At 40.1% G+C, this 25,926-nt stretch overlaps 2 protein-coding genes across 2 annotated transcripts; both read left to right on the plus strand.

Annotated features, from left to right (window-relative positions):
• Window positions 1-1,889: 1,889 nt before the first annotated feature.
• ACTR8 (actin related protein 8) lies at window positions 1,890-10,458 on the plus strand. The gene is given in 14 exon segments (XM_053989637.1): window positions 1,890-2,125; window positions 2,128-2,187; window positions 2,190-2,426; window positions 3,312-3,422; window positions 3,686-3,790; window positions 4,440-4,613; window positions 5,157-5,250; window positions 6,044-6,176; window positions 6,510-6,663; window positions 7,179-7,274; window positions 7,821-7,961; window positions 8,373-8,637; window positions 8,932-9,095; window positions 9,748-10,458. Coding segments are annotated over 14 exon segments (2,043 nt in total). The 5' UTR covers window positions 1,890-1,960; the 3' UTR covers window positions 9,892-10,458.
• Window positions 10,459-13,625: 3,167 nt separating this feature from the next.
• CHDH (choline dehydrogenase) lies at window positions 13,626-25,906 on the plus strand. The gene is made up of 8 exons (XM_053989202.1): window positions 13,626-13,787; window positions 16,299-17,096; window positions 17,514-17,665; window positions 20,432-20,561; window positions 21,247-21,381; window positions 22,514-22,656; window positions 23,480-23,582; window positions 24,163-25,906. The coding sequence occupies exons 2-8, from the start codon at window positions 16,352-16,354 to the stop codon at window positions 24,579-24,581; spliced, it is 1,827 nt and encodes a 608-aa protein (XP_053845177.1). The 5' UTR covers window positions 13,626-13,787; window positions 16,299-16,351; the 3' UTR covers window positions 24,582-25,906.
• The last annotated feature ends 20 nt before the right edge of the window (window positions 25,907-25,926 follow it).

The raw sequence follows: 25,926 nt of genomic DNA on the forward strand, positions 1-25,926 counted from the left end.
GGCACAAGCATACACATCAGCCAGATGAAAAGAAGAGTTTAGTGGTGGACCAACTGGGGATGTGTATGCCTGACTGGAAACTGTTCTGTGATAGAAGCAGATTAATGAAGTTGTACTGGGAACTCCTTCCTCAAGGATCCAGTGTAACTGAACCACAGTTTCATTAAATACATGTTTACTGTCTAAAGTCTTTGTATAGTTTCTGAACATTTTACTGTAGTTGCAAAGTTGTAAGTAAATTATATTTGGCTTGTCACAAGGCTGATTTTCTCATCATTTTTAGAAACTGAAAAAATCTGAAGTACAATAAGCCTTCTGCTATTCAGATGAGAAAAAAATACATATTTATAGTTGATAGAGATGGTCCCTCAAGAGTCAAAGCAGCACATCTTAAGAGGTTTTGTATTCACTCTCTCGGGACAAACACTCTGCACTTTGCTGTGTTTTTCTTGTGTTAATGATACTCTAAAAGCACTTCAAAAACGCAGTTAACAAATTACCTTGTTTTACAATCCTTGCTTCACTAAGGCACTTAATGGGTTTTACAACAGAAACACCTCTTGAAACAGCTTCATTCTCCACTATAAACTTACTGAAATGTATAAAAACATACTGTACAAATTCAGGGTTTTTTTACTATAAAATTAGGTGGTGTTTTTCTTAGATGAAGAAAAAAAGAGCTCAACTCAAATACTGACAGCAATCCCAGAATAGTTATTTTCTTTCAAATAGTAACTATCTTATCTGATGTACCCCTTTTCAGCATGGGAGTTTCTCACTGTTCTTGGAGTTCATTTGGCATTTGTGGGTTTTGAGGAATTTTTGCTTAAAGAGGGCTGCAGCTATTTGAGAAAAAATGAGCTGACAAGAATCCAGATTAAATTATTTTCCACACAGTGCAAATCTTTCATTTAAGCCTCCTTAATAATTTCTTGTTAAGGAGATGCTCCTGTCTGACCATCCAGGTGCCGCTCTGGCAGTTACATCCACACTCCATAAGCTGAGATCAAAACTTGTCCTGCTTGACTCCCTACACTACACTTACAGTCAGACCAGGTTTCCTTACCAGCTCAACCCCAGGTTTCCCAAAGCAGAGTCTCAGTTGTCCAGATCCTTAAAATAATTTAATATTGGTGCAGTAAGTAAGTAACAACAACTGCCTCCGAGGAGGGACCCCAAACAAAGGGACTCCTCAGTGTATAAAACGGCCGAAGCTGTTCCATCCCCCGGCTGTGCCACAATTCCACAAAGGGCTGGCAGTTCATGGCCTCTCACCTGGGGCTCTGCCCCCCGAGCAGTTCCAACTGCAGCTGCACCCCGGCTACCTACACTGAATGTATTCCTTAACACTCCTTAGCCGGAAATTAATCAACAATGCCCCTCAATTAACAAGCTACTCCAGCAGCTCCCGCTCCTTTCTACCTAACACAAAGTCCCCCTCTTTTAGACTAGCCTGTGTAACTTTCAGCCTTTAAAAACCACATCTCCCCCAGCTCTAGTCAAACATCCTCTCTGTAGAGTTTATAAAGGAACTCGCTGCCCACAAACAGGGAGCCTGGTCATCGTCACCCCTTTACAGCAGCGCCACGTACACCAGCTGTACTACAGCCTTTGCATAGAGGAGTATTTAAAGCTGTTGGAGGGCCGTATCCCCCCTCCTGCAGCCCCACCAGCAGTACCAGCCCAGCTGAGAGCGTTTGGCTGGTGCTCCACCAGACCCACGGCAGCGGCGGGGCTCCTCCCCAGGCTCCCCGTGCCGCTGCTGGGCTCCCCAGCGCCGGGGCAGGAGCCCCGCACTCCGCTACAAGCGGGGCCATCGCAGGCAGCGCCCAGGAGCCGCCGAGGCCCCTCCCGGTACCTGCTCGAGGGGCGGTGCCGGGCCGGGGCCCGCCCGCTTCCGCCCCGCGCCGGGCTCGGCGCCGCTCGGGCCCGGCAGACGCGGCTTCCGCCCGGCCGGAGCATGACCCAGGCGGAGAAGGGCGAGGCGGAGAACGGCAAGGACAAGGAGCGCGACCGGGAGCGCGAGCAGCGCGGCGTGAAGCGGCCCATCGTCCCCGCCGCCGTGCCCGAGTCCCTGCAGGAGGTGAGGCCCGGAGCCGAGCGGCGGCCGCCGGGCGCTGCTCCCTCCCGCTGGGGCGGGCCTGGCCCGGGCTCGGCCTTTTAAAGGCCTGCGGAGGGGGGCGTGGAAGCGCCGGGAGGGCTCCAGGTGGTCCTGGGCGCTCGGTCTGACTTCGTGCGCGTTGTGCTGCTTTCAGCAAATACAGAGCAACTTCATCGTGGTGATCCACCCCGGCTCGACCACCCTGCGGCTCGGGCGGGCCACGGACACGCTGCCCGCGGGCATCCCGCACGTGATCGCGCGGCGGCACAAGCAGCCGGGCCAGGCGGCCTACAGGGACAGCTGGCTCCTCAGGGACGGCCTCAATGTAAGCGCGGCCCCGCCTCGCCAAAATCCGCGTGTCCATCCCCTGTTCTGGGGCGGTTTGGTTTGTTGTGTAGTGCATTTGTGCCTTCTATCCGTCATGGTTTTCCAGAGGAGAATACATCTCCTGTCAAACTTTTTTTTCACCCTTTTAAGGACTGTAGATGCCCACAAACAGGGAGCCTGATCATCGTTAACTACTGAAGTCAGTAGGCTTGGACCAAGATGTTGTTGTGTTGTTGACCAAGTTGTGTTTGCGTTTTATTTGATTTGTTTGCAAAGAGTTGTAAAGAGTTTCTAGGTTGAGGGTTTGTACATGTTGATTTCCCTGTGCTATGGTCTGGTACCACACTCAGTATTTCTTCTGATGGGATGCCATCAGTGTAGGATTAGAATCACACTTCTCCATTTGTGAATGTGTTGGTTACTAGTTAGTTTGTGACTTGGTAACACAGCAAGTCATTTTGGTCCAGCCTGGTCAAAAGACTTATGTAATAATCTTATTTGTAATCCGAATCTGTAAAAATCAAACTAACCCTTCTAATATTAAACCTCACTGTTAAATAATTGAGATCTGTTTAAACATTTTTGCTCCTACTTCATATGTCTGTAGTTAATGCCCTGAGCACGTCACTAGAGATTAAGTCCAGCAGCCACTAAAAGCAGTTAAAAGATTCAAGTTGACTTGAAGAGGTGTTGGGAACTCTAATATAAAAAATAGTTTCTTTAAAAATGAGCATAAGTCCATTTTGGATTGTACAAACATCTGTCCTTTCTACTGTGTATCAACCACAGTAATGATTTCATTGTTTCCTAATAGCTTCAGTATTACCAGTATACAGACGTGGTTTGAAAGTATTTACCTTGCATATTTGGGGTTTTTCCTTAGAAACCTGAGAGTACTGAGCAGAGACAAAATGGCCTTAAAATGGTGGACCAAGCAATATGGTCCAAAAAGATGTCAAATGGAGCAAGGCGCATACCAGTGTCACCTGATCAGGTAACTCATTCTTAAGGTCTTACTGAACTGTTTGTTCACACAGTCCTTGGGTGAGATGCTGTGCTTCAGTGGACAAGAATAGATACCCTTTCTAGACCAAATATGGATAAGGGCTATTGTGCTACCTAACTCTGAAAACATGAGAAAATGAAGATTGTGTTTCCTCAGGGGCTGGGTTCAAAGGGGTATTTCATTTTTCTTCCATGCATAAAAAGTGACCGGTAAAATATTTATCAAAAGAATTTGGTTTGGTTACATTTCAGGCCAGGTCATACAACAGGCAGATGAGACCTGCCATTTTGGATCACAGCTCTGGGGCCAAGTGGACAAACACATCAAATCATCCTGAATTTTTGGTAGGAGAAGAGGTAAGATTGATTTTCCTGCTGAATGAGGCTTTGTGTGTTTTAATGCAGCCATTGATCAGTTGCAGTCTGCTATAAGTTAGTTTGTACTAAAAGATGTGTAAAGCTAACCAAGCAAAACTGAGAAATTTACTGTGGAGTAACTGAGTATTTTTTATCATTCAGCAAGACAAGAGGGTTTCCCCCATTTGCTTAACAAGTATCTTGGATCCCTTGCTGCTATAAATCAGGGTTTTTGCAGGGAGTAGGTGAGAACTTTACCCATATGGCATAATTCAGAGAAAAGGCAAGAAACTGATAAAAGTATCACTACACGGAATTGCTGCTGAGTAACTTGATATTTGTGGGCTTCAAAGTGTTTAAATTATTTTAGTTTTCTAATATGAGGCAATGGAAAAATATACCTTTATATTCACTAGATGTCTATGGGTAAGAACAGTCAAACAATTTACACTATGTATTTGCTGTCTTTATTTTAATGGTTTATAATCAAGCCCTGTTACAAAGAAATCCTCTGTATTGATGTTACATCAGTCCGAGTTCTGCAGTGTCTTGTGTCTGCTTCTGAAATACTTTTCTTCCCAGTTGCTACTCATTGTGTTAGTATTTTTTTGGGAAAAGCAATGCCCAGAAGGTAATCTCTCATTTTCAGGCGCTGTATGTTAATCCATTAGATTCTTATAACATACATTGGCCCATTAGAAGGGGACAGCTGAATCTCCACCCAGGACCTGGTGGCTCCCTCACGGCAGTACTGGCAGACCTGGAAGTTATATGGTCACATGCAATACAAAAATACCTGGAAATACCACTGAAAGACCTGAAGGTGAGCTGTGAACAGCACATTTTTGTGGTGTAGGCTATATCCACTTCTCTTAGTGTTATTGTAAAAGAGAAGCAGCTTGCTGGTGTTGCTTCTTACTAGTGCTTTTCTTAATAAATACCTTCTTTCTGCTGGTTAGCAGAGTTTCTAAGACTTCATCTGAAATTTTCTCCATGTCTTTAAGACAAAAGCTGTTGATAGAACCTCTAACAAGGATGTTTAGAAATCCCATGATAGACATTTCACAGTTTTAGTCTTTGTTTGGGTTTTTTTTTTTTTTTTTTGTTGACTGTAAAGGAGGCACCTGGGGAGGGGCTGCCTAATACTTGTATAATTACTTATCCTTGCTAAGTAGGTGTTTATCTCATGCCTGATGTACTTTTAAACATTTAAATGGCTATAGACTTTTGGCACTTACTTAGAACATATTTTTTTAAGTATTAAAAACCTTCTCCTTTCCTAAAATTTTGATTTTTTTTTTTTTTACTAAGTTGTATATCCAACTTTATTTGAGAGCTGGCTTTAACTTACTGTTCTTGTCTTCAGTACTACAGATGCATTTTATTAATTCCAGACATCTATAATAAACAACACGTGAAAGAACTGGTAAATATGATCCTAATGAAGATGGGCTTCTCAGGTAAAAACCATAATGAAGCGAGTACTTAATGATTAATTGCATAAGGATTTCTTTTTTTTTTCCTTTTGAGGCATATTTTTGCACATCAGCCCCAGGTTAGCTGGGACTAACACCCTCATCTTTTGCCAATCACGTAACTGCTATCTCTTTTAAAGGGGCAAAATGGTCGGCTAATATTGAAACCATTTTTTTGGTTTGCTGTTGTGCATTCCAGCTATGGGCTTCTCATTCAGCTGAGGTAAAAGTAGCAGCAGTCTGATTTCTTAAATATTTCTAGAATGCATGACTGTCTAGAAGGACAGACTGGAATCTGGTACTTTAAGTATGGGCTTGTGACACAAATGCACTCTCTAAAGGTGGATTGCAGGGAAAACAGAGGATCAAAGTAGATCTTATTTCATAACTACTTAAAGACCATATCTGAAATGCTAATAATAATGCTATTTGATTAAAACCAGAAAAAAATTAGGAAAACACATCACATACATCCAGTAGCCAAGACCCTGCACTACCAGATTAAAAAAATACTTGCAATTTGGAGACAATACCTTTAATCTTGTAGAAAAAGGATTGTTTGACCCTGCTCTTAGCTTCTTTTCAGGACTTTTAAAGCCTTTTCAACAAAAAAAAAATCTCTAAAATACCCCCTACCTCATTTTCACTAAATATACAGGCTTTCAGTAGAGTCAGGCTATTTGTAGATCTTGAAAAGACATAAAATGTCCTTTAAATGTCAGCAACATGACTGTAAAGTTTGGCATAAATTTAATATAATTTTTTCTCATGTTGCCAGGTATTATTGTACACCAGGAGTCTGTCTGTGCTACCTTTGGAAGTGGTTTAAGCAGTGCATGCATTGTAGATGTGGGAGATCAGAAGACAAGTGTTTGCTGTGTAGAAGATGGTGTTTCCCATCGCAATACCAGGTATCTTGGAGTGTGCAGAATTCTTATAATCATGGACTTATTTGCTTACCAAAGATTTGACTTGTAAAAGGAGACAAAATTTCTATAAATACAGGGGTTTTCTTGCTTTGCAGCATTTGACAGAGACAACTGTTACAATATGAACCTTAAAGAATTGCCTTTAGAAGAAGAAAACAGGCAGAACTGATCAGAACTAATACTGTGTTCTGCAAACTCCATGGAAGTCATGATTCCAACATGTCTAAAATCTTCCTAGCATTCCTCTCCCTATTGCTGCAGCTGCCGGTATTTCAGCAACTACATAAAAAGATCTTTTTCTTCTCTGTGCTTTAGGCTGTGCCTTGCATATGGAGGCTCTGATGTGTCAAGGTGTTTTTATTGGCTTATGCAACGAGCAGGATTCCCATACAGAGACTGCCAGTTAACCAATAAGTTGGACTGCCTGCTGCTTCAACACCTAAAGGAGACATTCTGTCATCTAGATCAGGTTAGAAGGGGAAAATCATGGTTATCCAAGTAATTCTTTTTTCTTTTACAGACTCTTACTCTGGGGAGCCTTTTTGTGAGTCAAAGTTAATTGTAAATATTTTACTCAAGAGAATACTGGCAAAAGCTGTAGAAGCTTTAGACTTGAAGTGTTTGTAATTTGGTTTATTTTTCCTCTAGTTGAAAGGAATCCCAACCCTTAGAAAGATAATTTCTTTGTTCTTATTGCTGAAAGAAGCTGATAATAATTGCATACTTGCTGATTTTCAACTTCAGTTCTGTAAGATCTGCCAGCAGGTCTCTTCTTCCTGCAGAACTCTCATTGTAGAGGCTTAGGCATGTAGAAAGCTGTCTGGCTCATCATACTACATGGAAAAGACTTTCAAAAACTCAAGAATAGGTAAATAAAGTCCATAGTTAGAAGAGAGTTTTGTTACTTTTTGCAGTTTTCTGTAGTTAAATAGATTGCACAACTTGATAAATATAAAAGATACTTTTTTTTTTTTCTTACCTTAGGATATTTCTGGATTACAAGATCACGAGTTCCAAATTCGGCATCCGGATTCTCCAGCTTTATTGTACCAGTTCCGATTAGGGGATGAAAAATTACAGGTGATTTTTAAATTAAATTACAAGTATAATGAGCATTCAGACTCAGAGCCTCAATTTGTATCAGTCCAGTGCTACTAAGCCCATGTGATTTATGGATTATTCTTGAACTATGCTTGTAGATAAAATTAATTCCTATATGGATGAGTGCTAATGCAGCACTGGTGGATGCAGAAGAATTTCTAAGTATCTTTAGCCACAATGGTTGTTACATCATCTAAATATGATAATTATCCTTCAAGTGCAAAGCATTAATGTTATTTTGTAAGTTTTTCAGCTCACCATTGAATTTTCTAATTTTGTAACAAACAACATTTGAGTACTTGTTTATTATACAATGCTAAATCTGTAAAGAAACTTGTGTATTTGTTGGGATATTTTTAATTATAAAAAACAGAAGACACCTTAGTATTTTACAAACTACCTGGAAAAGAACCACCTCTATTTAATTTTGAATTGTGAGAAAAATAGAACATGACTTTTCTTTTTTCTCCAGTAAATGCCAAAAGAAGGAATACTGTAGTAAAACCATGCCAAATCTCTCCTCAGGCACCCATGGCTCTGTTTTATCCAGCAACTTTTGGAATTGTTGGACAAAAAATGACAATTTTGCAACACAGGTCACAAGGTGATCCTGAGGATCCTCATGATGAGCATTATCTGCTGGCCACACAAAGTAAGCAGGAGCAGGTGTGTGATTGCTGGTTTTATTTTTCATTAACTATCATTTAATCAGGGAATAAAATGAGCACTCATTAGTTCATCTCAGAAACCAGAGTTTGTTACCTCAGTCAGAAGTATTAAAGAATAAATTTAAAGTAAGCAGTTACAGATGCCTAAACAATTCTTTAATTAGAAGTGTGCATTTTTAAAGTCTAAGAAGGGATCCCTCTTTTATGGGATTGAGCAATCTGATGGAGTTCAAAATAAACCCTTACTTAGAACATGAGGATTAAAATGAAAATTAGATGAGGCAATAATGCAGGGCTTAACCTTGCTGTGCAGAAAGGTGAAGGGAAGTACAACGGTGCTTAGTTAAGTCTTTGTACTGTTCTGTAACTTGCTGTGACCTTTTTGCATTTTTGTTTTCTCATTTTTAAGTCTGCAAAAGCTACAGCTGACAGAAAATCTATGTCAAAGCCTGGTCCATTTGAGGGAGAATTGAGAGGCCAATCCTCAGATATTTCAGAGAGGATCTACCCACAAGAAGTAGAGCTGGGCTCTTCCCAGGGTGACTGTATGATACCTGGCAATGACTCAGAGGAACCTTTAGCTGCACACATGTCCAGGAAAACTGCTATTTCTCAGTTTGAAGGCAAAGCCTTGGGCCTGGACAAAGCCATCCTTCATAGTATTGACTGCTGTGGTAAGAATTACATTTGTACAACTGTGAAATAGACCTCAGGGTGGATTTATGTAACTCCTATATTTCACCAAAGAAAGATGTGTCCCTAGTTTTTATCACCTGGAGAGTAGCTACACTGTTTCTTATGCTTGCATCTTTGTTGATGTTTCTTGAGCTGTGTGTCCAAGGAATAGAAGAAGAATTTTAAAAGCAAGCATCAGTTTCTATCTGGTTTGACCTGCACTAAATTAATTGGAATACAGACCATATTAACTTTAAAAAACAGATGTATTTCTATATATTCATTCATTCCAGCATCTGATGATACAAAAAAGAAGATGTACAGCTCCATCTTAGTAGTGGGAGGAGGCCTTATGTTTCATAAAGCTCAAGAGTTTCTTCAACACCGAATTCTCAACAAAATGCCACCTTCTTTCAGAAGAGTTGTTGAAAATGTTGAGGTCATCACAAGGCCTAAGGTAACTGTTAACTAAGTAGTTAGTAAACTATGATTGGTTGAAATCTTTGAAAGGTTAAAAGAAAACAATTCTTTCAAAATCCCAGAGTAGTTGAATATCTGAGATTTAAGGGAGCTTTCAGCCTATAACATAGCACTGGCTGGTTAGAGACTGGGAGTTAGAGGCATAGCAGAAGTGTGACTGGTACGGATCATTGAAGTGTTTATTAGCTCAAGGCCCCATTCTTAAAGAAGCAGTTAGTACTGGCCCATGAAGGTAACCTGTCTTCTCAGCAAGAAATTGTGATTTTTCTTTTTTAGTACTATAAAGATAATAGAAAAATAGGCATTGAGATTAATTTTCATGTGGCATTAATCAGGCAAAACTTGTAAATATACTTCCATCTATTTCAGAGCCTCCATTACTGAAGGCAAGATTTTCATGATGTGCTTAGAAAGCATCTTAAAACAAAAACTGACTTCTCAAAGCATCTTGAATATCAATTAATTATTTTTATCTCAGTACTTTTTCCTCGATAATACTGAAAAACTTTTCTCTTCCCCTACCCCACCAGATTCTAACTGGTGAATAGTGTTGGAAAAATAAGATACAGCTGTGGAGAACGATGCAAAATGAGCCCAATGACTGTGTGCAATCTGTGTTTTGAATTTAGGATATGGACCCACGTTTAATTGCCTGGAAAGGAGGGGCAGTTTTGGCCTGTCTGGACACAACTCAGGAGCTGTGGATATACCAGAGGGAGTGGCAGCGCTTTGGTGTCAGGATGTTACGGGAGCGAGCTGCCTTTGTGTGGTAATGCAGATGCTTACAGAGGAGCCTGTAGGAACTTCACTGAAGATCCCTTTCCCCAAATGCCCTTTTTTCCCAGTGCACATGAATTGATCTTCTGCTGACACATATTTTTTGTATTTTATTAATATTAACTTCAACTGAGATTTTTCTGGAAGTGTTGTAAAAAACAAAAAAACTTACTGAATTATTTTGACTTCAGCTACCCTTTGTCTCTTAAACTGTATGCATTGAATTCTGCATACAGAATACCACTGTCATCTCCAGAGTAACTATATTTATATTATACATGTAATGTATATTAAAATTGCACAGTGTAGGAACTTAAGGTATGAAATATTACATGAGAGATGTTAAGCCAAGATTAATTCCAGAAACATGTACACAGAACCAACAGCTGAAGAGTGCAGCTGTGGATTTAATGTAATATTCTGATTGCTACTCTAATGTTACCAGGAGATGAAGTTGTTATATAAGTGATCATTAGGGTAAAAGTGAAATGAAGAACTAAAACTACAGTCACTGTTTGTATTTTACTTATGTAATAAATTATTTTATTTAGTAGAAAGACAAAGGATTTGGAAGTGGAGTATTTTTTCCTTGCCCTGTACTTGTCATCAAAGCCTCTTAGTTTTTCATTATCCGCTGTAGAGTCCACTTTTTCCTTATTTTACAAAAATCAATATAATACACCTAAAAAGACCTAGCTGCAATTTTATACAGCCAGCACATCTTCCAGTTCATTCCACCTGAGGGCAGCGAGGCTGCACTCCTCAGCCACCCTGCAACACCAACCAAACCTGGTTTGGTTGGGCAGCTGCCTTCAAAACAACCCAACTGGTTTGAACTGAAATACGAAAGCTGGAGCTTCCTAAGCAAACTTGAGAGCATTCCTATTGCAATAATACCTAAAAGGCAGTCTCTTTTATGTGACCTTATCTAAAAGGATGCTTGCAACAAAACTCTACAGAATACAAAAGCTCAAGAAGGTGAGAACTCTTACCTCTGTCTGAGATGGCACAAGCTGCCCCAGCAATGAGACACAGTCACAAGTAGAGCTGCAAGAAGAAAACACTCACATCCTCCAACTGAATTGATTGTGAGGAGCTCTAAAAGAGAAAAAAAAAATTTTTGAAACAAGTCTCTAAAATCTGTTGTCAGTTATCATAATAATACTTACCAATATATGGTATGTATGCATTTGTTTATATGTATTTTAATAGAATTTAGAGAAAATGCACACAGATTCACTGAAATTATCATTTCCAATGGCCATACAGTGAAAGTGTGCTAAAAAGCAGTGCAACATAATTCATCATCAATAATGGAGTTGTTGATTCCTGTGCTTAATTTACTTAATTTTCTTCCCTATTTTGAAAGAAAGAAGGTATATCAGTCTGAGTCTGCTCCCTGCCAATTCCTCCCATGTTACTGGAATGTACCTCCCTCTGCAACCTGAAGTCTCATCAGTCATCATCTCATCTCCTCTCTTCCTTTTTGTTTAGAGTTTTACGCTGAGCAAAAGCTACAAAATAACAAATTCCTGAAGTGCAGCATTACTCTAATAAGGATAAAACTTAAGAGGAGGAAGGTGAAAAGCAAAATTTGCCAGTGCCAGTATATGTAAAGTCACCTAATACCAAAATCATCTGCATCTTGACAGGGTTTTAACATTCAAACATCTGTATAGCCAAAATACTTATTTTTCCCAGATTTTTGCAAACATCCAGGGGAAAATCTGCTGAATATACCTGATAAATATTGCAACAGGAAACTGAGTAGTTTCAGCTTAGTTTGCAGTGACTACTGACTTGAGAATGATAAATATTCAAGTATCCATGCATTAAAAAACAGCAAATTCACCTGCACAGAATTCTCAAATTTTCTGTTTAAAGGCCATGTGTATGATTCAGTTGGTAACAAAGGGATGAGATATCATCACCAGTTTCTGGTTGGCAAACCCATGAAATACTGGACACCTGCAGGAGCCTGGAAACTCCTCTGTTTTTTCACATTCCAAACAATTAACTTAGAATTTTGTACTCTACCCCTACTTAACTGCTGAAATGGCTGTGTTACTTCATGAAACTTCTATACTCTCATACATATTTAGTGATGTTTTCTATGTATTTTTTATTTGCTTATGAAATAACAGCATTCAAAGTGTACAAAATTTTTTCAACACTGCAAACACACATCAGTTTGGTTTCAAACATTCTTAATCACTGCAAAGATTAAAGACCACTAATACCAAGTACACATTTACTCATAGTTCCACAGGGAACAATTACTCTTTTCCATTAATGAATAATTATTCACAAGTTTGGAATGTGGTGCTTGAGTGTGAATAACCAATCACCCAGAGACTGTCCATTATCTGCTTATCTGATTAAGAACAAAAACGTTAACAAGTAATTAAGCTAGAAAATTATTAATGGTTCAATACATTCTGAGAAGAGTGGTAAGGAAGGACGTGGAAAAGACCCACTACAATCAGCATCAAAGATATTGTAGCAGAGACCACTGTCCTCTGATGATGTCAGGAAAAAGTACAAGATGTCACACACAATAATCTTGGTTTGTCTTCATTATATCAGCTTTGTTCTGCCATGAGCATTCTGAACAGTTAAACAAGACTCCTGGGTTTACCCTCCAGGAATGGCACTCCTCTTCACATTACCAATCCCTGGCCATTTCTCAGGGAATTTTGAGATACTCTTATTACCAGCACATTTTAATGCAGTTTAGTCTACAAAGAACATGCACCACATTCGCATATACTGAAGATATTCAGAGGACAAAGCCAATAGAGAAGTAACTTATCTGAGTTATATTGTGGAATTATTTGTTCTTCTGCCTACCCAGTGGGAAACTGTTCAGAATTATGATTGAACACACACTTTTCAGTGATACAACCAAACCCGAAAGTCGTCATTGCTGAGGTAACGAATCAGTCAACACAGGCAGGCCCGACGGGAGAGCGCGTTTGCTGCTCTCACTTCAAACCAAGGCTTTCTCCTGGGAACACGCTTGGACAGGTAAGGATCGCAGTTAAAGCCTTCAGCTGCAAGTTCCAGCTCAACTTTCACGGGCTGCCTTCGAGCACTGCGCCCAGCGCTCATCCATACAGAGGTACCTCCCGTCAGTGCCGGGACGGAGCGAGGCGCGGGCACGGAGCGGGAACACCTGGGGTTCCATCCCCAGCCGCGATGCAGCTCCCAGTGCTCCCACTGGAAAGCGTTTTCGCAGCCGAGGATGGGGGAAACGTTTTTTCGGCCCCGCCAAGAGCGGGGTGAAAAAGTTGCAGCGCTCCGGGAAGGAGCGGGGTGGGGTCGCCTCAGCGCGGGGCTGGCTCTACCCCGCGCCCCGGAGTTCCGCGGCGGAGCTGGCAGCCCTGTCACGGCGGAGTGCGGGAGCACCCGGGCTGCGCAGCCGCCCGGGGACTCCGGTGGGATGGACGAGGCCGAGGACTTCGCCCGCTGCCCCTCTGGGCGCTTTCCGTTCTGGCGAAGCCGCTCTGGCACAGCCTGCACAGCGGCCAAAGGGTGCATTCCGGGGGGGAAGTCCCAGCCGCGCTCCTGCCCTGCCTCCCCGCGGACTCTCCCCACACAGCCCGCACTCGCCCTCCCGCCGGGGCCCCCGCGATCCCAGGGACCACCCCGCGCTCCGCCCGCCGGGCTGGGCGGCGGCTGCGAGGGTCGGCGGCGGCCCCCACACAAGAGCGGCCTCCCCGGCCTGGGCTGAGACAGACGCGGCCTGTGGGTGCCCCGTTCTGAGGACGGGACAGAGCCATCACCCTCCTGCTCGGGCGGCCGGGCGGGAGCCCCCAGAGCGGGGTCGCGGGCAGCCCCGGACCCGCCGGAGCTCACAGACACGCTTGTGCACGGAGGAGGAAGCGGCGAGGTAAGTGGGCTTGAGCACTTTCAGCCCTGGAAATGAAACTCACCACAAAGTGTTTGAAAGTGAATGAACTTTCTCCCTAGCAGGAATGAAGGGAAAGTTAGTCCTAAACATTCTGCAGCAGATACATTTAAACCTGTTACACAGCCTGCAACAGGGAAAAACAAACAAAAAGCAAGATCTGCTTTAGCTTGAGGAGCGCTTCCTCCTGCCCTTTACACAGTCAGGCCTGACAGCATTTGGTGGTAACATGAAGGGTTAACGTCCAGACAAAGCCCCATTGCTCCGCTACATTATGTGCTGTCTGTGCTGTGGACATCTCTGGGAGAGGGTCTTGTTTTCCATCTGCTAAAGAGAATATTCTTGTTTCTCCTCTGTCAACAGAACAGGAGGTAAGTGTTTCAGGCACAGTGACCCTCTCCTTTTTGTTTCAGGATCAGTTTAGAAGAAATGGGGTAGGATAGTGTTCATGCAGAGGGACCACTGAAAGAAGGGAGTGGATGTGAATCAATATGGCAAAAAGAAATGTGCATTGAAACTAGTATTTTACTCCATTGAAACCAGTGTTTTAATCCATTCAATCAAAACATGTGTGCTAGATTTATATTAAATCAGACTGCCTTGATTTTTGACCTCTGCACTTCAGAACTCAAAAGCGCCAAGGTTTGTGAATCATCTACACAGCAACTGTCAAAGTCACTCAACTGTTATGGCTGGACACTGCTGACTGACTTCACTCCCAGCTCTCTTTGCAAGACAAAAATTCTCTCTGGTGTTATTCTGCCAGTCCTGTTCCATTTGAAGTAAAATAACAGCAAAACACAAAGAAAACCATTGCAACATTTAGAAGAGTTGGTCATAAAACTATAGTTCCCTACTGAGACAGAGTATCTTTCCCAGATTATCAGGACCCAGGCCCATATTCTACCAACCCCCTCACCAATTTGCTGCTCCTGGATCAATAGAGCCCACCAGTTCTGCAGGTTAAACACAGGTACTGAAAAACCATAACCCTCTTCCTCACAACCAAAACAAGTAAAAACATCCCTACCTTTGCATCACAAGAAGCTGATAAACCTTTTTCTTCAACAAAGAATCCTTTAATAGACTTTACTTGCAAAAAAAAAAAAAAAAAAAAAAAAAAAACCCTGACACATCCCCATCTTCAGCTGGGAACAATTTCAAATTATCCATGTGAGGAGAATCAGCTGTGTGAACTTTAGGCTCAGACATATCCCCAGCATCTTTTTTTTTTTTCTTTACAGACCAAATTGTTATCCATGGCTGGTTGTTCATTCAGAAATGTTGGGGTTTGTACAGCCTCAAAGAAGTTTATTACAAGTTTTTCTAAGAAAAGTCAGAGAGTTATGCTTCTTCCCTTCTGTTTCCCAAGAGTAAACGAACATACTTTTGCAAATGAATGTGTATAAAATTTTAATTGTACATGGAAAATTTTTAACATTTAGCAGCAATTTACACCTAATTTTGTTACAGAGGATTCAAGGTGTTTCAGGAGAATGCTTGCTTATCTCTCTCAGCTGGGCAGTGCTGGAAGAGATAAGTGTAATGGACTCTGGATAAGTTGCTGTCTCTAGAATACACAACAGCTTAGACAGAAGTCATGGGCCAGAGAGAAGTACTATTTACTTCCAAGGACACCCCACTTCACTAATTGTTGAGACCAAAAGGAATGGTTTCAGGAGGAAGGAGCAGGAAAAACCCTTCAGGCTGGCCAGCAGTACCTGTGACACACAGAAAATCTGGCACTGAGTCCCTGTGCCCGAACCAGTGCAACACAGAGCTAAACCTGTGGTACTTCCAAGGCTCACAGGCTTCTCTGAAAGTAAAAAACTTGCCATTCTTACTCAGCCTAAGGATCTGGTGGCATTAGATTGTAACTGTACTTGGAGTACTCTTGCAGGATCTGGGTGTAGTAGCAAGGTAGAAAGGCAGAGATGAAGAGATCTTGCCTTTCCCTGTGTTAGGAGACACACCTGCAAATCCAGCAGTTTTCACCTTAGGGATAGCTGGGAATGAGTTTGTGACACGTTTGTTTTGTTGTGACACTCTTTGGCAGAATGTGCAGTGAGCATATTCATCATTTTCATTGTGAATTGCCTTGTGTGATATCACTGTCACAGACTCACAGGGAAGTTTTTGAAATTGTTGTTGTTCTTAAATTCTTGCCTATTAGAGGTAGATAGAGAGAGACTACAAGGAATGCAAAAGTTTCTGCCTCTTCTGGGTTTGGCAAATACTTGAAATTTTTCATCTGTCTCAGGAACCAGAAGTAAATCAAAATCAGACTACACATAATATAGGATAGTACATTTGACTGCTGCATAGACTGCATTAAAAGAATAATTAGACAGTAAATGTTTACCTGTTTGTTGCCATTGTTAACTTTTTGGGTAGTGCAAATGGGTAAAGTATACCATTGTCACCTGAAAATGACTGACATATTAGAGGTAGTAATGGTTACATCTTAATTAGTATCTTTGGGTTTTCTCCTAGGGTAAACCACTGGATTTTTGTCAGAAATTCTGCAAGAGTGACTATCAGTAAAGATGTCATATTTAATGAGAGGATTTAAATGTCACAGTCCTGTGATGTGTAAGGTAGCAGGAAGCCTGTTTAAAGCACACACATTAAAGAACACGTTCGGCATCAATGAACAATTCAAAATTTCACGTGCATTGTCTCAACTGAGCTCTGAAAAGACAAACTCTTATAATTACATCATTGTAGGAGCTGGATCAGCAGGCTGTGTGCTGGCCAACAGGCTGACAGAAGACCCGCACAGCACTGTGCTGCTTTTGGAAGCAGGCCCTAAGGACACCCTCCTAGGCAGTATAAGGCTGATGTGGAAGATCCACATGCCTGCTGCCTTAACGTACAACCTCTGCGATGAGAAATACAACTGGTACTACCACACCACTCCGCAGCGGCACCTGGACAGCCGAGTGATGTACTGGCCCCGGGGCAGGGTGTGGGGCGGCTCCTCCTCTCTCAATGCCATGGTCTACGTCCGCGGGCACGCCGAGGATTACAACCGCTGGAGCAGGGAGGGGGCTCTAGGCTGGGACTACGAGCGCTGCCTGCCCTATTTTAAGAAGGCACAGACACACGAACTGGGGCCGGATCAGTACAGAGGTGGGAATGGCCCCCTGCATGTGTCAAGAGGGAAAACAAACCATCCTCTCCATCAGGCATTCCTGGAGGCAGCCCAGCAAGCCGGGTATCCCTTCACGGATGACATGAACGGCTACCAGCAGGAAGGCTTTGGCTGGATGGACATGACTATACACCAAGGTAAACCATGAAGGGGTCCTCAAGTAATTTCTGTTTCTGACCCAGAAATAATGTTGAAATATGGACATATAATCTGCACTGAATGCCATTTGAGTGTTTAGGTTACTGCCCGGCTATGGCACTCTGTATTTACACCCTATTCATTTCTCAGCAGCTTGCTATCTGTACAGTGAAGTACAGTATACTTAATTGCAAGTTGCATTGGTAGGAAAGTCCTGATTCACAGTTAAATTATGTCATTGTGAAGTTTGTTATGTTAAAATAATATCTTTAATTATTATATCAAATCACATTTGCTTTGAACTCTATAAACTCTATGAAGACTTCCCCTCTGTAGGCATCCTGGTGGTTATTGGCCAAAATCTGAAGCATACTGAGCATGACTGTTTTGATGTTTAATGTAAATATACATTGTAGGTCAAAGATGGAGCACAGCTAGTGCTTATCTTCGCCCAGCCATATCACGCCCAAATTTCTCAGTTGCAGAGAAGACACTTGTAACAAAAATCTTGTTCCAAGGAACAAAATGCATTGGTATTGAGTGTGTGAAAAATGGGCAAAGGAAAAAGGTAAGAGATTTTCAATTTCCAGTATGAAAGGTATGAATCAAAGCTAAATTATATATATATTTTTTAAGTCTACTAAAAATGGCACTTTACTGTGCAAAATGTTCTCTTTTGTTAGAGGTTATGTTGTTTCTTACAATATATGATTCCTTGTCAGTTATTTTACAGTAGATGATACTCCAGTTGTATTGATTTAGAGATTAACTTCATCATCACATTTCTGTCTCCCAGTGCTGAGGGGACAGGCCATAACTTGATGTTCCACAGAGCATTGTGTAAGACTGGAGCCCCTGGTGCAACCATGCCCTGTCCCAGCACATTGACCAGAGTGCTGCAATGGGGATGTTTCTGGAAAACAATTCTGGCAGGGGAAAATCTGTAAAAGCCAGACACTGAAATCTGAATGGCTCGAGGGATAGATGACAAATCTTGCCTAATGGTTGGCTGTGGAATGAATATTTCACAGGTTCAGTCCAACTTCCACTGAAAATGTGATTGTGTGGAAGGAAGCTTGAATTGTCATTACAAAACTCTGGATAATTTTGTGCCTCTTTCAATCCATTGACCTCTGTAAGACCCAAACCATCCTCACTTCCTTTAACAGCTGATTATGGATTAGTCTGTAACTAGGATATTGCCTAAAAGGGACTTGTATGCTAATAACCTAAGATATTTGGTCACAAAGGACTATAAAACAATTACGAAGTTGAATAATAATATCCTAGAGAGAGCTGAGTACAGATCTTGGTGGTTTGAGTTCAGTAAGCCTTATTAAACTCAGCGGACAAGTTCTGTGACTGAGCACCTGCCAGAAGTTAAAATGCAGTATAAGTAATCTGTTCTTTGATTTTCTAAAGCACAGATCAAATCTGCTGCTTCCTAAGTGGATTGCAAATTATAATCATTTTACCAATATGAAACAAAAGTTGCAGAACCTTTAACTGATTTCATAAGCTATTAAATTTCTGTGAAAACAGTACCTCTAATGGCTGTTCTTGTGCAATTATCAAGATCAATTTTGTTGAAGAAAGTCTTGGAATTCAATTACACATGATCAAAGACTTTCTGAATATTGGACCATTTAATTGCAAAATTCTTCGATTGCTATGAATTTTCACACATACTAATATATGCATGAATTCTACGTAGTGAATAATATATGTTTATATCATGTATTGTACAAAATACACCCTCAAAATATTTCCCTTCATTCTCTCCCCCTCCTCCCCCTCTTCCAGCATCAAAACTGCAGGATTAGTATCTGCTTTTACTTTCTGGAAAATTTTATACCTGTCAGGATGGAAGAACTAATAATTTTATTGCATAATGAACATCAAGATGAAGCAATTGACTACATTAAAGTGTTTTTGGTTTTACAGTCTATTTGAGATATAATCTTTTACGTCAGTCATCAGCAAAGTGAAAAGATTAAAAGATTAAAACCTGATTCAAAAGTTATTCAAAACGTATTCACCGGCCAATGACTTGTTACTTTGTCTGACACTGAAGTCCTAGAGATCTCCCAGGACTCCAGTAAGCCCTCTGACAAAAGTAGGAAAGGTAGACTGGAGTTTTTAAGTTCAGAATCAAGCAGAAAAGTTTATTTATACTTCATATTTCATATAAAGGATGAAAATGTTTTAATGTATTATAGACTAACTCAAACAAAAGTGTATCAGTCACTTTTCCCACTTAGCATTATGGAAAACTTTGTGTGGGCTAGGAATAACTACAGTGCTGCCTTTGCAGGGGGTTTAGACTGAGCAAGCATCGTTTGAATGCTGCTCTGAACAAACCAGTTCTGTGTGTACTATAGAAAATGTAAATAAGTTAAATAAGTTTGTATAACATATAAAATACAGCTCTAAGTATTGATTCAACAGGCTCTGATATGGTGTTTATTAGTCTTAACATACTAATGATTGCCCAGAGCAAAGCAGTAACAAACAAAAGATAACCGCACTGGCCATCTGTTGACCATATTGGATAAATAGTGTGAAAATGCTTTTTATTATTATTACACTTGGATGTTACTGTAGCAACATTTTGCCATTTTCTGTATAGCTGAGGTGTCATTCAGAAAGGACAGGGTTCCAAGTTAATATGCATTCCATGCTAATCTATTAAAACTCCGAGTCAAAGGCAGAGGAATAATTTAGCAGCCTGTATCATCACCAGCTCAGGGCTCAGACCAAACCATTTGATGAAAAGACTGTCAGCAAAACAAATTTCAATCCATGCCTGCTACTATTTTATCAGAGTAGTGCTTTAGTGAATCATGGCAGGGGGCTTTTGAGGACTACCATGAGCCAAGAAATCAAACCTTAGCCTTGGCTGAATTAAAAAAAAATAAGCTCCTGAGAATTTTTGAGCTACCATGTCTGTGAATTCCAAATCTTCCTTAGGAGTTGCAGTTTTTATTTATAAAGGTTTGCTGAAAATGGCAGAGAAGCTCAGCTGCCTGATCTGAGTGCCACAGGTACTATTCCCCTGGCAAGTAGGACAGGAGCTGGGCTGAATGTTTCTGTGCCGTACAGTTTGAATGGATTGTAAAGATGGGAATAAATACAAAAATGATCAAAGCAAAAGCTTGATTACTTCTCTCTGTGGAAAATTCTGACAAGAGAGGAATACATTTACTTGAGGAAAATGTGAGGGAAGGGTGTCTAATCTGGATCAGAACAGCATATCCAAGCAGCAGCCCCTGATGTTGCTTGCATTCAGCTCAGGCTTTATAATCTTAGGGATTTTGTGCTCATTTCCTTTTAGGTTTTTGCCAATAAGGAAGTTATTTTGAGTGGAGGTGCCATAAATTCTCCCCAGCTGCTTATGTTGTCTGGAATTGGAAATGCAGATGATCTAAAAAAACTGGGGATCCCTGTTGTTTGCCATCTTCCTGGTAATTTTTTTCTTTCTTCTTTCATCTTCCTATGGATGCAACTGAATGACCATTAAATTAAATTAATCATGAAATAGAGTTTTCTTTATGTCAAGTTGTGTAGACTGAAACACATGTTGAAAACATGTTTGTTACAAATCAGTGGAAAGATGTGTTGATTTTATACAAATCAGTGATTTTAGAACTAAGCAACAAACTCCTACTCTTTCTTCACCACATTTGACAGTAAAAATGCCTTTCTGAAGGCATATTTTTATAGTTAAGCAGCACACTTGTCATTAAGAGCTTTGAATTAGTTTTGATCCACTACACATTGTGTAAACTCCCACTATCATAGATATTCAAACATAGAAGAAATAACATGAACTTTTCCTTAAAGCCAAAGAAGTTAGCACAGTATTTAGAAGCCATATCTGGCAATTTTAGAACAACTGATATATCTGCCATTTAACTTTCTATTTTCATTCTAGTTATGCTATGTTTATGTAAAACTTTATTCTGACATGAGCAAAAGGCTGATGTGACTCATGGCCTTGGCCTGTGACACCACTGCCCTTGTAAGAGCTTGGTTCAGTTCCCACTTAAGATGTTCTCTGCTTTAAACATGGTGGGTAATCTTTCTGTGTGAAATAACATTTTTTTCCCTCTCATTTTCTTCTCCCTCCCCTCTTTCTCCCCTCTGCAGGAGTAGGCCAGAACCTACAAGATCATTTAGAAGTGTATGTCCAGCAGAAGTGCACCAAACCTATTACTCTATATAGTGCACAAAAGCCACTTAACATGGTGAGGATTGGTCTTGAATGGCTTTGGAAATTTACAGGTATGAAGCAAAGTATGCAATCATTCTACCACTGACTGTTTTAGAATTATGACAGCCTTTTATCCATGAGTTTTATAGTCTGGGAGCCTTAATATATAATCTTTTTCACGCTCTGAGAAATAACTGGAATTTGCAAATGGATTTGAACTATTTCTTTTCTTCTGTACCACAATATTTTAAAATTTTTATATCTTAGGTATGAAGGAGGTTATTATACACTACTTTTAACATTCCTGTATCTCATGCAAAAAAAAAGTCTACATTTAAAAATCAGTGCTACTAAGAAAAGCTATTGTACAAAAGATGGAGAAAATATTCTATTTTAAATCAATGTGATGTCAATAAAAACATATTGTTGAACTGATTTTTTGTATAACTGTCTCAAAAGAATTTGTTTGTTGCTCTGATCAGAATCCTTTTGCCCTGCAAGTAAATGTGAATTTACTTTCCTTAGAATGACACATGAATTTTACAGTACCTCAGTCATGTACCTTAAAAAGAATCTGTAAATATAATCCTTGATGTCAGTCAAATAGCTTGGCCAAAGTTGAGCTCTACATCACTTACTGAATTATGTTATTATTTGACAACTTATTCTATGTATATGTTATTTTTTACCATGCAAGTAAATATTGAGGGCCAACTTACAGTTTTAAACAGAAGTGAAAATAACATAAGGCACATTGCAGGGCTTTCATCTTTCCCTTCAGGGCAGACACTGTGGATGGCCCTGCCTATTCCATGTGACTGATGGGATAACTGGAGTGCACATCATGGAGTGAGCAGTGCAGGAGTATCAGGGTGTGCAGCCAGTTCCCTCCACACCTGTCAGGATTCAAATCTGGAATCAGACCCTTGGCCTGCCAGTTACTGATAACTGTAACATCCCATCCTCAGATCAGTGGGAATTCCAAAGTTATGCATATTTACATTTATCCAGGAATTAAAAAGCAGATGAAAGTGGTGCACAGTGCCTAAACTACAAGCTGTTCATAATGGATTTGCATTCCTTGCAGCTGATGCTGTACAAATCAATTATTCATGGTAGTTCATCTACAGGTTAAAAACAAGTGGACTTGTTGCTCTTTGGAGGTATTTTAATGGCATCTTCTCCCTCCTTTACACTCCCTAGGTGAGGGAGCCACTTCCCACCTGGAATCTGGTGGTTTCATCCGGAGTGAACCAGGGGTTCCTCACCCTGACATCCAGTTCCACTTTCTTCCTTCCCAGGTGATTGACCATGGTCGGGTTTCTTCCACAATGGAAGCTTACCAGGTGAGTGGAAGAGAATGTTCCAGTAAGACTTGGTAGCCATTAGCAAGGAGGTTTATGCTCCATTATAAATGTTGATAATCTGGCTATATACTGAAAAATACTTTGTTCAGTATAATATGAAATAGACTGCTTAACCTCCTTAACTGGGGAAAAAACACCTCCTTGTTATTTGATATTGTCAGCAAAATATGTTAGTTTTTATCTCTGGGAAAGAAGGCAAGTGTTGAATTAAGTATTCACTCTACTGAAGTGCCCTAGTGCTGTGGGTTAGGACACAATTTTGCAGTGGAACAAAACTGTTCCACTGCAGTTTAGACAAAGGTTTAAGTGAAAATATATAGAAACACTGGCACAAATCCAAGCCCCTTTTAAACTAGCATCTTGATCCAAAACTCTGAATGTTAATTCTGGGGAACTGTCACTGAGTATACATGCTTTTCCTTACTAGTCTTTTTCCTTCAGAGACATAATAATTTGGTCCAGTTGCTGATTGTATTAGAGTGCTCTGATACTACTAAATTGGAATGGCTGTATTTTAAAAGAAAAGAACAGCTGTGAATTGACAGGCATATTTGCTCTCTACAATGGAATTACATATTTAGAAAAGAAATTATATAAAATGGGAAAATGTTCAAAGGTATTTTCCACTATCTCTGGTTAATGTTTATAATATGCTGAATTTGTAAAGTCTCTCTAAATTGCAAAAAAAAAAAAAAAAAACGAACACAAAAAAAAAAAGGCAAAATCCCCCAAAAATACTCCATGCTGAATTTGGAAGCATACCTGGTGGGATTGTGTGATCAGTACAGCGTGGGTGTTGCAGGTCCACGTGGGACCCATGAGGAGCACAAGTGTGGGCTGGCTGAAGCTGAAGAGTTCAGACCCAAACGACCACCCCATCATTGAGCCCAACTACCTGTCAACAGGTAATTGCAGCCTCTCCCTGCTCTGTCAGCTTATTTCCCACCTGTTTCAGTAGCTGATTTTTGTACCTACTCAACACTAGTTCAGAAGTGCGGGTTGGTACATTGTTAGTTAATTCTCATTTATTAAAAGTCAACTAGTATGAAAAGAGGTGATTGTGCAATGCACTGTGTAAGCTAGAAAGAATTCCCTGGTGGGGAGGAAGTCAGAATTCTTGGTATCTGCTGTATCTTGCTGTTCATTTCATCACTACCTCTGCTTGTGAAGGAGTAATTCATTTTGCTGCTTTGTGTTGAGACTATTTTCCTTCTCCTAGACAGTGGGTAAAGCAAGATAAAGTGCAACTCCTCATAGTTTGCATCTTTCCTTTTGGGCTTGTGCAATATAACCAAGTTTTGTTCACATTGGATGTAAATATCTGTGACTTTAAAAAAATTCTTCTTTATCATGGCTTTCAGCAAGAAGTGAGAGACTTTCCTTCCAGCTTTTTTTTCCACAATGCTGCTTTTTTCTGTTCTGCATTCTGTATATACTGGTAAATTAAATATGTACTTACAATTTTCTTATTTTCTCTCTATACAGAAAGAGATATTTGGGAATTCCGCCAGTGTGTCAAGTTGACCAGAGAGATCTTTGCTCAGAAAGCTTTTGAAAAATTTCGTGGGCCTGAAATTCAACCAGGATATCATGTTCAGTCTGACAAAGAAATAGATGCTTTTATAAGGCAGAAGGCTGATAGTGCCTATCATCCTTCCTGCACCTGTAAAATGGGTCAGCCTTCAGACAGCACCGCTGTAGTGGATCCCCAAACAAAAGTAATTGGTGTTGAAAACTTGAGAGTAGTTGATGCTTCAATAATGCCCAGCGTTGTCACTGGAAACTTGAATGCCCCAACTATCATGATAGCAGAGAAAGCTGCAGATATAATTAAGGGTCTCCCATCACTTCAAGAGAAAAATGTTCCTGTATATAAGCCCAAGACCTTGGAAACACAGAGATAAATAAATATTCTCATCCTTTCATATCATTTGCTATTTAGGCTTTCATCCGCATGTTGGTATCTCATACTGAATATGCCAATGTGATAAATATCATGCAAAATAACATATCCTATTAAAATAACTATTAATGTGAATAATTTTTGGTATTAGACTACCTACTGTTTTTTTTTAATCAGCTGCCTTAAGTTCCTTTTTTAGAATCATAGAATATGCTGAGTTTCAAGGGACCAGTCAGGATCATTAAGTCCAACTCCTGGCCCTGTGCAGAATGCTCCAAGAATCACAAATTTAGTTAAATATGACCTTTTGTGGTAAATTTAAATTTTCTGTTGAAGAGAAGCTGTTTCTAAATGACAAGATGGCTGTACACATCAGCCAGAAATACCATGTGATTGCATGAGGAATGGAAGAGATTAATGTGGGCTATTTTGAAAATGATTATGTTATTTGAAGAATTTTAACTGCTATGAGAATGTTACCCAGGAAAACAGCTAGTCAGTAATGACCACATCCTGCAAAGAATGGTCAAGCAAATGTAAGCACTTATGCAATTTCAAATTCCAGAGTTGAATTAGTTTGTATCAGAATTCATAGGAAAGGGAGGAAACTGCATGTGCTCAGAGTTTGTCAAACATGGTTTTTATGAAAGGAATGCATGGTTTACAAATCCCACTCAAAGTTAGATTTCACTAAGCTCAGTCTCTAACTGTAGAGCTTTCAGGGAGAAGTCATACAATGTATTTATTGGAACTTATTTTTGTAAAAATGCAGAACTGGAGTTGAAATTTATAAAAATCTACAGGAAAATGTATATTTCTCTTTGTTTTGTTTTGCTTTTGTTTTGGGTTTTTTTTTGTCACAAAGCACTTAGTAGAATTCTGCTCACAATTTAAGCTGATGTAGTTTTACCACTCTAGCAGTAAGAGATCTGCACTTTGTATAACATCCTTAAAGCGATTGGTCTTTGCTCAGATGATTGTTTGCAAAAGATATTCATCAGTAAATATTCTGAATGGTGCCTATCACTCAAATTTTATTTAGAAAAATTACAACCAAACTGTATTTAAAATAAAATATTACTCAAAATAACTATATAATGCCAGATATTAATGATATGGGAAGAGGTCTTTTTAAATTAGAAGGCAAATATCTTATTCAGTGAACCAATGCTATATTCCAGTTAGGACTTAAATATTTGCTTTTTTAATTTTCAGATGTATAAGTTAAGATACTTGAGCTCTCATGGTTGTTTGTAGTGTCAAACTAACTTTCAGGTACTGACTAAAAAAAAACCTAAAGAAACTGAACTCACAGAAAGAAAATTATTCCATTGATTATTTTGTAT

Source organism: Vidua macroura, chromosome 13, assembly GCF_024509145.1.
Source record: "Vidua macroura isolate BioBank_ID:100142 chromosome 13, ASM2450914v1, whole genome shotgun sequence".
NCBI lineage: Eukaryota > Metazoa > Chordata > Aves > Passeriformes > Viduidae > Vidua > Vidua macroura.